The 13,744-nt window shown below is 36.2% G+C and overlaps 1 protein-coding gene and 1 long non-coding RNA gene across 5 annotated transcripts in view; one reads left to right on the top strand and one right to left on the bottom strand.

The window, feature by feature from the left end:
• The window catches only part of LOC105749373, a 128,520-nt gene that overhangs the window by 32,380 nt on the left and 82,396 nt on the right, over window positions 1–13,744 (top strand). The window lies entirely within an intron of this gene.
• AARD (alanine and arginine rich domain containing protein) overlaps window positions 1–13,744 on the bottom strand; it is a 50,803-nt gene that overhangs the window by 11,203 nt on the left and 25,856 nt on the right. The window contains exons 4-5 of one of the 3 annotated variants that reach the window (XR_004231076.1): window positions 2,306–2,374; window positions 1,079–1,810 (exon numbers count right to left, since the gene is read on the bottom strand). The exons of 1 other annotated variant lie outside the window; for it this stretch is intronic. Coding sequence is in view for 1 of the 2 variants with exons in the window: in XM_012541777.2 (XP_012397231.1) it covers window positions 319–573 (255 nt within the window). In the remaining variant the exon portion in view is untranslated. Of the gene's footprint in view, window positions 1–318; window positions 1,032–1,078; window positions 1,811–2,305; window positions 2,375–13,744 lie in introns of those variants that run through there. One more of the 3 variants, XM_012541777.2, reaches the window with a different exon arrangement.

Here is a 13,744-nt window from a genome sequence, read left to right as displayed (position 1 = left end):
GTCTCTCTGCCTCTCTGTGTTTTGGATCTGTCGGGGTCTATGTCGGTCTCTCTAGATCTTTCTCTCTCTCTCTCTCAGTCTGTCTCGGTCTCTGTCTTTCTCTGTGTATCTCTGTCTCTGTGTCTCTGTCTCTGCGTGTGCGTGTCCTAAGCCCTTCCTACCAGAGGTTAAAACACTTGGAGCCAAATGTCCAAATAAAATAAAGCAAAAATTAGGAGAAAATGAAAGAGGCAAAATCAGAGAGGTAGAAGAAAGAGGAAGAAAGTAAAGAAAACCAGAAGAAAAGTGTCTAGCCCAGCGCATCTTGGCAGGGCTCACCAGTTCTGCTCGTAGCCAAGAGATGGCTCCTTCTATGGCCGCCCTACGAAGCTCCTCCCGCACGGCAGTGGCCCGGCTCCTAAAACTTTCCCAGGGCTGCTGCGGCTGCTCCTGTTGCTGCTTCCTAGGCTCCGGTGGTAGCAACGGGACGTCCCGGGGTGAGATGCTACTACCGAAAGCATTCCGAAGCCTCCTCTGTACGTCCTCCAGCAACAAGCTGGACGCCGCGTCTTCCCCGTGCTCTTCCCCACTCATTCCTGCTAGTTAATCCCCCAAAAAGAAGCCGGGAAGGGGATGGCAAAGCTATCCCCCTCCAATGCCCCGACCTCCCTTTGATTGACTCCGGAGGGCAGTGCTCCTTTCTCTGGCAGCAAAGGAAAGTTCCTCGTTAGCCTAAGTGGAGGGGGGAAAAGGAGGGGGAGAGAAATTCAGTCCCACCTCCAGCTCCCCATCTTTTGGTATTTAGGCGTCCTAGTCTAGCAATTAGGTAGACATCAGGTGGGGGGAGGGACCTCTCTGAAAGTGGCACTCTGGAAAACTATATGCCCCTTGCAAATGGGGGAAGCTTTTGTTTCCTCCCAATTTAGAAAATCTCTATTTGAGCAACACTTTGCCATCTCCTCCTTCTGTTTCCTCGCTCTTTCATGGCAGAGAAAGGAGATGTGGGAAATTTGAGAAAAGGGTTCAGTTGGATAACCTCTGCTTGCTCCATTTGGAGTGCAAGGGTAAATCATTCTGTTTAGAAAAAAAAAAAAAAAAAAGCCTGTACCGCATAAGACATGTAAAACCGAATAACTCCTACTCTTCTGGATAATTTGTTGCAAAGTTTGGGATAGAAAGAACTTATTTTCAAAGTAGCAGCCCTAGCTGACGTCTTCATTTGCAAGCTGAGTCAGTTTACTATCTTCCTCCTACCTTTAACTGTGTGTGTTCCACCATAACTTCATCTTTGGCTCCTCTTTTCTTCTGCCCTTTTATTCCTGCCACCCCACCCCACTCCCTTTGAAATCTCATCCTTGCAGATTTAGCTTTCTCCCTATAATTCCCTATAACTACCCGACATCCTACTGGGCTTCAAATTCAACATGTACAAAACTAAGGGGGATACCCATCTGTCGGGAAATGGCTGGGCAAAATATAGTCTATAAATATAATAAATACTATTGTGCTCTAAGAAATTAACAAAAGGAAGAAGTCAGAGAAACCTATGAAGATTTGTACAAACTGATACAACATAAAGTGAGCAGAACTAGATCAGTTTAGACAACATTGTACTGACAAACAGTTTTGAAAGATTTAAAACTTTTATCAGCTCAATAACCAACCACAATCCAAAGAATTAAAGATGAAACATGGTATCTACTTTCTGACAGACATCAGGGTACAGACTGAGCCAGTTTTTGCACATGGCCAATTCTGGAATTTGTTTTGCTTAACTATGCATGTTTTTTACAAGCCTTTTTTCCTTTCTTTCTTTTCACTGGATCCGGGTCTGGAAGGAAAGATAAAAGACAAAGAACAGGGACTTTGGTTATATAAAAAAAAATATTATATTTGATTTTTAAAATTTCAAAAAGTCCAAAAGTGAAACACTGGCATTAGAATCAAAGAATTCAATTTTATACTCTTCCTTTTTTCACTAAGTATAACATTAGGACTCAGTCTGCTCAACTGCAAAATGAGGGAGGGAGTTGAACTAGATGACCTCTAAATCTGTGACCAATGATCCCTGGGATCTATGTCCTTCTCTACTCTTTCCCATGCCCCAAACCCAATGCATGCCTATTTCTAAATTATTTACTGACTTGCCATCTTTTCTAATCAATTTTATGGATTGTCAGCAACAGTATGCTACTTTTCAAAGCACCATAAGTGCCAAGATTATAGTTTATCATGAAGTCCCTCTGAGCAGCATAGAAGTCAAAGAAATGCAGCTACATCAATTAAGTGTTAGACTTGGAGCTGGGAAGACGAGTTCTAATCCTACCTCAGCCATCTCCTAGCAGTTGATCTTTGGCAAGTCAGTTAATCTCTCTCAGCTTCAGTTTTCCCATCTCTAAAATGGAGATAATATTGACTGCATCATTGTCATGTGAAGACTAGTGAAGTAACATGTGTGAAGAGATTTGCAAATCTTAAAGTACTATGTGCTCTATTATTGCTATAGCTATTACAATAAATGGGCAGCTAGGTGGCACAGTAGATAGAGTGCTGGGCTTGGAATCAGGAAAACTCTCTATTTATGAGTTCAAATCCAGCCTTGATACTTACTAGCTGTGTGACCCTGGGCAAAACACCTAATTCTTATTTGCCTTACTTCATCTATAAAATGACCTGGAGAAGAAAATAGCAAATCATTCTGGTATCTTGGCTAAGAAAACTTCAAAAATAGAGCTGTAAAAAAATCTGAAACTCAATAGTAGCTACAATGAATGTGCCCTAAAGTTTCTACACGTTTACCACTTTGGCTGGTATCTCTTTTACCTTCTATAGAGGTAGAAATTGTTTCATTATCTCTTAATTTGTATCTAAGTATTAGATTTAAATGTGCTCAGCTTTCTCCATACCCCAAAGGTGATTATCTCCCTAAAGCATAAACGCACTGTGACAATAAAAATTTTTCATTTTTAACATCTACAACACATGAAGAGTAATCTCTAGACATTATCTTTGGTTTTTCTGTGCCTGCACCTGTCATTCTTATAGCATCTCAGAATATATAGCAGACACAGCTTAAATTTCTCCCTTAAGGTGACAGTATCTCTTATAAACAATAAATAACAATTTACTACAATTGCTCAGGGTACACGAATATAGCATCTGTCTAGTAACTAGTCAAGACTTTGTAACCATACTTCTGTAGACATGATGATATTCAGGGCTGATAATGTATTTCCCACTTTACATTACATTACAAAGAAAGTAATTCTGATAATAAGAGCTGTCCCAAAGTGGAATGGCTTACCTTATAATAGGTACTGAATTGTTCCTACCCAGAAGTCTTCTGATGAAGACAAGATAAGGACTTGTTAGGTATATTATAGAGTGAATGCTTCTTCAGGAGCAAGTTAGAGTAGAACATTTCAGCTTTCTGTTCTAAATCAGATATTCTATCATGGCAAAACTTCTTTTAAAAAAATAGCTTTCATTTTTCAAAATACATGCAATATTCACCCTAACAAAACTTTGTGTTCCATCTTTTTCTCCTTTCCCCCCCCTCACTTCCCCCAAACAGCAAGTAATTCAATATAGGTTAAGCATGTGCAATTCTTCTAAGCATATTTCCACATTTATCATATTGAACACACACACACACACACAAATCAGATCAAAAAGGGAAAAAATGAGAAAAAAAGCAAGTAAACAATAACAGTAACAACAATAAAAGTGAAAATACTATTTTGTGATCTATATTCAGTCCCCACAGTACTTTTTTCTGGATGCAGATTGTTCTCTGCATCACAAGTCTACTGGAATTAATCTGAATTAACTCATTGCTGAAAAAAGCCAAGTCCATCACACTTGATTATCCCATATTCTTGTTGTTGCTGTATACAATGTTCTTTTGGTTCTACTCACTTTACCCAGCATCAGTTCATGTAAGTCTCTCTAGGTCTTTTTGAAATCATCCTGTATATAGCTTGCTTTCTACGCTCTATCTCCTTTGTCAATTCACTATCTCATTCTCTACAATCGCTCTTCCAAACCTTTTCATCCTTCTTCAAACCTCTCATGGTTCTCCTTCTCCCCATTCTCTCATATGGGAAACTTGCCTCATATTTATAGAAAATTAAGACCATTTATTGTGAACTCCATCTTCTCCACATATTCTCCTTTCCTAGCACTCAGGCATCTTCTGCCATTTAATCCCCGTTTCACTTAATGAAGTGGCTTTATTCTTTACCAAAGCTAATCCCTCTACTTGTATAAGTGATCCCATTTCATCCTGTCTTCTCCAACATATTGTCTCCTCTGTCATCCCCACTCTCCCACTTATTTTCAATCTCTCCCTTTCTGCTGACTTGTTTCCCACTGCTACAAACATTCTCATATCTTTCCTGTGCTAAAAACAAACAAAAAACTTCACTTGATCTTTTCATTTCTGCTAACAATGGTCCTATATCTCTTCTGCAATTTGTTGCTAAATTCCTTAAAAAGTTATCTATCAAGGGTGCTTTCACTTACTCTTCCTTTTAGAGGACTACTTTAATGGGCATCTGTTTTGCATTCTGGATTGGTTCATGGAAAGCCTATAGACTCTTATACCTTTCACCCTCCAGCACCTGCAGAGATCCTAAGTATACAAAGTCTTTTAGGGTTTGGTCCAGTATACTCCTTTTTTCTTTCCCTTTGTCTTTCTTTCTTTCTTGTAGAGGGCTTTGGTCAAAGTCCAATCAAGACAAACTAAGCCTGAAATCCCATAAGTTGCTACTTATACATCATATATGATCTCTAGTCAAAATCAAATCAAGACAGATTAAGGTGTTGAGGGTATGCCAATTTTTAGAAATCCCCTTGGCATTACTTTAAATAGAAAGGATAATGAAAATTGAAAAATGGGGTGCTGATCAGGTGTGTTCTTTAATCAACTTTAATCAACTTTTTGAGCTACAAAGTACCAAGTCTTTGGGAATTCTGCTTGTATCTTCTTTTTAGACCAATGGGCCAATCTACTTGGTTTGTTAAAATCATTAAAGTAATTTAAGGAAGCACCATCATAACAAAAGTGGCCAAGAGAGTATTTTCCCCATAAATCTTGAGCTTGCTTTCCCACAAATACACTCTTTATTTTTTCCCACCTAATAGTATTTTTCTACATGTAAAGATAGCTTTCAACATTTACTTTTATAAGATTTTGATTTCCAAAAAATATTTTTCTCCATCCCTCTCCAATCCAATCCCCTTCCCAAAATGGCAAGCAATATAATATATAATATAAAATATAGATTTACAATTATAATAAACACATTTCCACATAAATCACTCTGTGAAGGAAAAATCAGAACAAAAAAGGAAAAAAGATAAGAAAATAAGGAAAATAAGAAAAAAACCAAAAAAAGTGAAAATAATATGCAGCTTTGAACTGCATTCAGACCCTATAGCATACAGGCTAGCTCTCTGGAGGGCCTCGGGATCAGAGTCAGGATCAGTCAAAATCCTTAGTCTTTAGGAGGAGAAGTGAAGGAGGCAGGCAAGCTGCCACATAGCTCGCCAAAGATGAATCCTGGACTCCAGGTCTGGAGCCTGAAGTCCTCTCTCCTCAGCATGCTGTGGCAGAGAGAGTCTGACCCTTCTCCCTCGGCCTCCAATCCTTGCCTCTGATTACCTCATCACAACACATTCAGCAGGTGCCAACCATGAGGAGAGTCATCACATCACCATATGTTTATAGAACCATTATCACACATTGAGTAGTTAATTAGCCTTAAGTGCTCTGCTGTCTTTGATTCAAGTACACTTTTCAGAGTTCCAGCCCTCTACAAGACTCCACAGTTCTTTCTCCAAAAGTAGATAGTACTTTACATCATAAGTCTTTTGGAATTATCTTAGATCATTGTATTGCTGAGAAAATCTAAATCTATCAAAGTAGATCATTGTACAATGTTGGAGTTACTGTGTACAGTGTTTTCCTGGTTCAGCATCAGTAAGTCAATCAAGATTTTTCTGAAATCTACCTGCTCATTATTTCTCATAGAGGAGAAGCATTCCATTACATTCATATATCACAATTTGTTCTGCTGTTTCCCAATTAATGGACATATCCCCAGGTTCTACCTCCTTGTCACCACAAAAAAGTTGCTGTAGATGTTTTTGTTACATCACACACTCTTTCAATTGGAAGAGTAATAGGGATAATTTTCATTCCTGCTAACAATGGTCCTTTATCTCTTCTGCTCTTTGTTGCTAAATTCCTTAAAATTTACAGATATGGAAGTACCCGTGTAAAGGCAGGATGTACAAGAAGTCAGGATATATGAATATAAAGAAGAAACTCCTACCTCCCATTCTATATCTGGTCTCTGATGGGCCATCTCCCTGCCAGAGATCATGTCTTAGCTTTTTTCTCTTACCTGTCATGTCTTTGCTGCTCTTTGCTAGAAATTGCAGTTCTGTTCTGTGTGTTTTCCAACTAATTCCATAGCCTCTTGATATTCTATCCAATATCAAATGAAAATGCTGTGTTTAAGAAGGAAAGTTCATACCACTGTGAACCAGCTCTTTCAAATACTTCCACCCTCCACTCTCATACAGGGAAGGGCTACAACTATTTTTGGCTTCCTCAAGGTCCTTAGCTATTCTCTGACTGAAAGATTGTTTTAAGCCATGTGTTGCTCTTTCCACTACTTACTGCTTTTACCTTAAAAGACAGAACTATAGCTAAGTCAATTTTTTTGCCTGTGGCTCTAAAGTAGTTCAACTCAACTAAAGTAGTTTTTCAACTCAACTAAAGTAGATTTTCATAGATGGTAGCAGAGTCCTAGAATATTTATGAGTACAATCACAATTTATTTCTTAATTCTTATTCTCTACCATTCCCCATGTCTTAGGCTTCCTGAATTAGTTTATTATTTTTTTAATTTATAATTAAATAATTCTTTTTTTCAAGGGAGTTTCTAATGTATCCATGTTAGGAATGAATGTTGGCACTTCAAGCATCTCCTAGCAAAAAAAAAAGATCCTTTGCCAGTGTCATAGGAGAGAACAGAAAGGCCAAAACATTGTCAGGTATGGCAAGATATTTTGAAAGCGCAACAGGTTGAATTATTTTATTATATATTTTAAAAGAAAAGCAAGGTGTACATAATAGAGATCCACAATTTCATGTACAATCTTTTCCCCCACCCTGTTAATCTGTTCTACTATGTATTTGGGAATGCCCATTCTATTTGGTATATATTTAATTTAGAATAAAAATTTTATTTATTTTCTAAAGAAACCAACAAGAGACAAGCATGAGGAGAGGTTTAGCAAAGAATCTCTAGAAAAGAAGATATAAAGGGCTTCTGGTCTGAGATAGTGAATCTTCAACTGACTTTCTGGGAACTTGTTAATTGGAAGAATTGTCTGGAGAAAGACTTAAAAGCTCTATCCTGCTACTGAGAAAAGCTAGTGAATTTGTTGCTCTTTGGTTCTTTCAAAAGCCTCACACAGGAAAAACTTCTCCAGGCTATCTGCTTTGATTTCCAATTGCCATCTCTGGTTTGAGAGGATTAGATTTTTGTTGAGATATTCTTTGCTTATCTTACTACTGGACCCAGATAGCTCTGAAGAAAAAACTGGGTCTGGGAATATTGCACAGCTCTACCTCAATTAAATCCAATTCACTTGCCTGTCATGGCATAACCTCTCTGAAGTCATGATCTTCTTCAAGAACTAAAGACTAACAACAACCACCACAACCTTTTCTTAGACAAAATAGAATTCCTTACTCTCTGAACATCTGAGGAACTTGATAGTCCTCTGTCTTAAAGGAAAAGTTTCTCAATGAAAAAGCTCAGTACTTTTCTTAGGACCCTGTTCAAAGTGGCTGTGAATAAAATAAGTTTGTTTCTGCTTCATCTTTTTAGAGCAGAAAAGGAACAATTTTGTTTAGTAATGGAGTGATAAGGACCAGAAGGAGAACAGTTAGCAGAGAAAGGGCTTTATATGGTAAAGCTTTTCCTTTAAGAGACCAAGGAACATTAAGATCAATAGGCTAAAATTGTGATTTGATGCAGGCACAGTGGTTTTCCCATTCACTGTCTTCCTACTTAACGTAAGTAGATGTATACCTGCTTTCCACCATGGATGTTGCATACATTTATGGGAGAATATGATCTAAGTTTATGAATAGATTATGATGTTTTGATTATTTCTGTTTTTTTCTTTCTATTGAAGAACTGTTTTGAACTTTCCTGCTTTTGCCTTCTAATGATTAAATTTATGTTTGTTATTGCTTTTGCTGTTGTTTAATTTTTCTCATTCTTTTTCACTTATTCAAATACTTGCAGTTAACACGAGGCAGATTCTTAAAACATTTATACATTTTGTTTTGACATAACAGACACTTCCCAAAAACCATCTAAAATTCTCCGCAAAGTACATTTCTACAAAACAATTAAATAGAATCATTTCAAAGAGTAATCATAACTAATATTATATTTCATTTTATATTTTGTAAGTTTGCTAAAAGTATGATGGGGGAACCCTGAAACTGTCCTGACTTTGGAGTAAACACTTGAGAAACTCCTTGAAGGGGAGAAACTCTCCTTGAACCCTCAGAGAAGCTCTCCCCTAAGAAAGACAGCCCCAGGGAATCAAGTAGTTTCATTCTGTTACACTTTCACCCTCTACTGAGTTGAAGATTAGTCCAGGGACACTCATTCAATTGGAAATCTTCTATTCAGTTGGAAGATTTCTGTCTGATTTCAACTCAAATTGTCCCCAGCTCCCAGCCAAGATCAAATAAGTTTCTACTTTCTCATTTCTTTGCAGAGGACTTTAAAAGCAGGAAGACGCCAGGCCAAGGGACCTCTCTTTGGCATAGCTGCCTGCGAGGACCCCTGTCCACTGAGAAGACATTCTCTTCTAAGCGTTAACTCCTCTTTATCTTTCTGCCAGGATTTCTCTACATCCTTTGTTTATCTTTCTGCCAGGACTCCTCTGCTAGACCTTTACTTTTTTGTTGGGACCTTGCCACTGAGAAAGTTAGCCTCCTAGTAAAAGCTGATTTCTCAGTGCCAATAAACTTCTTTTTCCCAATCTAACTTTTCAGGTCCATAAATTCTTTTACAAAGGACCTGCGCTGACCAGAAGGGGTTCTCACAACTCTCTGCCCTGTCAAATTCCATCAGGTATATGAATTTTAATTTTAAAAAATTGATTCTAATATTGTATTTGATCTTAGTATTATTGACTTTTAGTCTTATTTGCATTTACATTGCTGCAATCAGATTCAACAAGGATTTTTAAGCACTTACTAAGAGCCAAGATCTGTACTTGGCATTAGGTTTGCAACAAAAAAGGAAAAAAAAAAAAAAAAAAACCACTTTGCAAACAATCCTAACAGGATTTTCTCCACTAAGAAAACTGTTTTCTTAGTGTAATAAACTTTTTTTTTTTTTTTTTTTGCCACAAAGGTTGCACCTGTATCCATTCTGATTTGCAAATTCTTCGCAAAGCCTGCAACCAACCCAGGGGACCCCATTACTGTCAGGGGATCTCTCAACCCTCATTTCTCACACTTCAACAAAATAATCTATTTTGTCTTTTATAATCTCCTCTATCTTGAATCTGGTTTTGAATTCTTCCCTTGCCCAAAGTTTTGAGAGCTATAACTTATTCTCCTCTAACTTTTTAAGAATATGATTTCTTTCCATTCAATTTTCATATCCTTTCAGAATTTATTGATATAACATGTTACTCTAAATCCATCTTCCACCAAACTTCCACTCTATTTTCCCAGTAATTCTTCTTTATGTCTTTTCTGAAGTAATTTTTGTTTGTAAATTAATCAAAACACTAGACTGTCACTGCTACTTCATTATCTGATATATTTTATTGGTTAACTTTTCTCTTTTTCATTAGAACAAAATTATTGCTTGGTAATATAATTTACTATCTGGCAATCAAATCTCCTTATTTTTTCCCCATTATTTCCCTTTCAAGTCTTGAACTTTTGTTTCTCCATGTAAATTTTGCTGTCATTTTATCAAACTCTGTAAAGTTTTCTGGTTCAGTCAAATCAACTAACATTTTTAGATGTTCACTGTGTAGAAAAGCATGACAGGTACCAAGGGCAATGTAACATTAACTTTTAAACATAAATTATCTACTTTTAAATTAGTAAGCATTCATTTCCATATATTTATACTTCAACATTAATGTCTCTGTCTCATATATCTACTACTCTGTATTCTTTTCCATTTTTCCATTAATTCACAGGTATTTTTCTCTTTTTGTAGCTATTAATCAATATGCATATTTGTCTTCTGGTTATGCTTTCTTTACTATGAATTACTTCATGTGACTTTCATTTTAATGGCATTGTGCTATTTCATTATAATGGCATTTTTTTGTTGTTGTTATTGTTGTTCCAGACTTGTGATTTCATCAGTGTGAGAAATACCCTAGTGTGAGAAAAACTTCCATTAAAGTCAAGCAGCATAAATTTTACTAAGATCAATCAAGCCCTTAAATATTTCTAAGCAGAAGAGTAGCAGAAACAGATCAATGCTTAACAAGGGTTTTGGCAATAATATGAAAGGTAGAATGGAGAGAAGAGAGAGGAGTGGCAGGATGACATCTTAGAAACACATTGCAGTAGAATCAATAAATGGCATTACTGTTCAACTGTTTCAGTCATGATCAACTCTTTGTGTCTCCACTTGAGTCTTGGCAAAGATACTAAAAGTGGTTTGTCATTCACCAGATGTTGGAAAATTAACCATGTCCAAGACTTTGTAATCAGAATGATAATAAGATATGTATATGTAAATGTGTATCTTTTTTCTTTAAAATTATAGCCATAGGCTAAATTCTTAATAAATGGATATTTGGACAAAAAAATGACAATTTTTGCCTATTGTTTTTCACAAATATTCTATTTGCAGTTCTACTAGCAATGAGCATGTTTTTCTTTACATCAATTAACACTGAGTTGTTTCATTTTTATTTAATATTGCCAATTTGATGACCTTGAATTTGAATTTAAAGATTTATGATTTGCATTTTAATCAATCAGTTAATAAGAATTAAGCATTTACTATGTTCTAGATATATGATGCTAAGCATCGGGATACAGAAATGGCAAAAAAAACAAAAAACAAAAAAAACAGGCCCATCCATATTCCCAAGGACCTTACACTTTAATGTCTATTAATGAGGCTGAACTTTTTTTCTAGAGATTGTTTAATGACACCCTATGTATTTTATATAGACTCATCTTTCTTGGGAATAGCTAGACCTAGATAGAATGGCTGTCCAGTTACAGTTGAGCTTGGAAAAATTGTCATTTAAGTATTTATGAGAAAATTAACCACTGCAGGGACTCATGATCACTATCAAACAAATGTACAAGAGTTTTAATTTAGACGACAAATATGACAAGGACCTTTTATGTTAACAAGGTTGTCAAAGGAAGCATTACAGATCATATTCCCTGTGAAATGCATACACTCAGAAGACTTTCTGAGAATTGTGATAAATAACTATGTAAAAATTTCTCTAATAAAACTTAAATTGTACAGGTAAAAGAGATTGTTTACAATATGAGTATCATCTTTTATGAATTATTGATTCATATCCTTTTAAGGAAAAAACTTAGGTAAGACATAGACCCTTCAATGATTTTATGGAGTTTATAATATAGAAAGGAGATAAGAATCAAATATAGATAAGCAAAATACACAATATTACATGGTGATCATTGTAAAACAAAGTACTAGGTGAGGTTTGAGGGAAAAGATCATTCCCAACTGAAGGAGTCCAGAAAAAGCTTGACAGAGGTTGTAGCATTTGAGATATTGCTAAGAAAGATTTCCAATAACCAATGGGTAGAAATTTAATGTGCAAAGAGAAATAGGATAGACAATACATACATTAATAAATATGTTATTAAAGGCATTGAAATAGGAATGTGTAATGCATGTTTGAGAGCTAAAGAATTATACAGAATGGAGGATTGTAGATCATAAGGAAAAAAGTAATATGAGTAAAGGATGGAAATATAATATCACCAGGCTATAGAAGGCTTTGGAAGTCATCCTGAGAAGTATAAATTTTACTGAGCAATCAAGCCCCTGAATATTTCTAAACATAAAAGTGGTATGACCAGATCAATATATGAAAAACAGATTGAAGAGAGAAGGAAGTGACAGTGACATCTTAGAAACGCATTGCAATAATCTGGATAAATGGCAATGTTTATTCAGTTATTTCAGTTATAATTGACTCTTCATGATTCCATTTGAAGTTTTCTTGACAAAGATACTAGAGTGGTTTGCCATTTCTTCCTTTAGCTCATTTTACTGATGAGTAAATTGAGGCAAACAGGGTTAAGAAATTTGACCAGGGTCACACAACTAAGTGTCTGAGGCTGGTTTTGAACTCGGCTCTTCCGACTCTAGGCATGGCACTGAACCATCTCGCTGTTCAAGAGAGGGCAGTGAAGACCTGTTGTTGTTTGACCTTGTTCTCAAAGAGGACTCTGACATCAGGGAGGTGGATGTCATGACATGCAAGTGAATTGGATTTAAGCGAGGGAGGGCTGTGCAAGGTCACCTGCTTCACTTTTCCCTCCAGAGCCATGTGGATCCAGTGGCCAGATAGAAATTAGGATGATTGGAGATGGTATATAAAGGTGACTGTGGGAATAAGACAAAAAAGAATTTGTACAAGAAATGGAGCTGAAGTAAAAGGACTTGTTAGTTGATTGAATATAAGAGACCATGAAGTAGAAAGAGATAAGATAACAACAAGATTCCAAACACTGCAGAAAGGGAGAAAAAGACCAATTATGCTGTGGTCAAATCAGAAAACAGAGCATATTTGGAGAAGATATAATAAATTTAATCGTGGATTTATGCTTAAAGTGCTATTGGCATTTCCAAGTAGCTTTGTTTTTGTTGGCAGTTTGAGATACATTTACAGATACAGAAACTGAGTCTTGGAGGAATTAACCTACCTTAAAATCACAAAATTAGAAAATGTCAGATCCTGGGACTAAATATAGGTATTTCCCATAACACTACATAACCCTAACTCCCTGTCTCACTACCCACACACCTGTTCTAAATTTTCCTACTTTCCTAGCCTCCTCCTTCAACCTTCCTCTTCCCCTTCATACACACTTGTAGTCAGCCTAGACTTTATTTGACTTGGAAAGAGGCCTTCATATATGAGCCTCTTTGCTGTCTGTCAAAATTTCTTAGTATGAAAGAAAGAAGAGAAAAAGAGAGAGGAAGGGGGGAAGAAGGAAGGAAGAAAGAGATAGAGATAAAGAAAAGAAAAAAAGAAGAAATTCTTAATCTCTTTGATCCTTAAAAAAAATCTTCCCTTGACCTTTCCTCAGTCTCATTTAGGTACTATTCCATTTCTGTATTTCCCTTAAGGCATTGCTAAACTTCTTGGAGGGAGAAATTGTCTCTTTTTAGGTCACCTATAATTTTGATTCTTCTGAGATTTATGATGTTACATGATTCACAACCATATAATATCTCAGGGAAGATTATTGGTTTTTAAAAGATGGGCTTCTATGGCAGGAAGCAGCTTTAGATCATTAAAAAAGTAATCATCCATCTTTAGTGCTTGTCCAAAATAAATTTGCTGATGGACTAGCTCAATAAATTATCCATCCAACTGTAATATTATAATTTGGACAATAGCTGAGGTCATATACCATAATATTTGTAGTAGGCTTCATTGCATGAATTTCTCCAATGAAGCT

This window comes from Sarcophilus harrisii, chromosome 1, assembly GCF_902635505.1.
Source record: "Sarcophilus harrisii chromosome 1, mSarHar1.11, whole genome shotgun sequence".
NCBI classification, from domain to species: domain Eukaryota; kingdom Metazoa; phylum Chordata; class Mammalia; order Dasyuromorphia; family Dasyuridae; genus Sarcophilus; species Sarcophilus harrisii.
The sequence above is the reverse complement of the archived record's forward strand: the minus strand, read 5'-3'. Positions and strand labels throughout refer to the sequence as shown.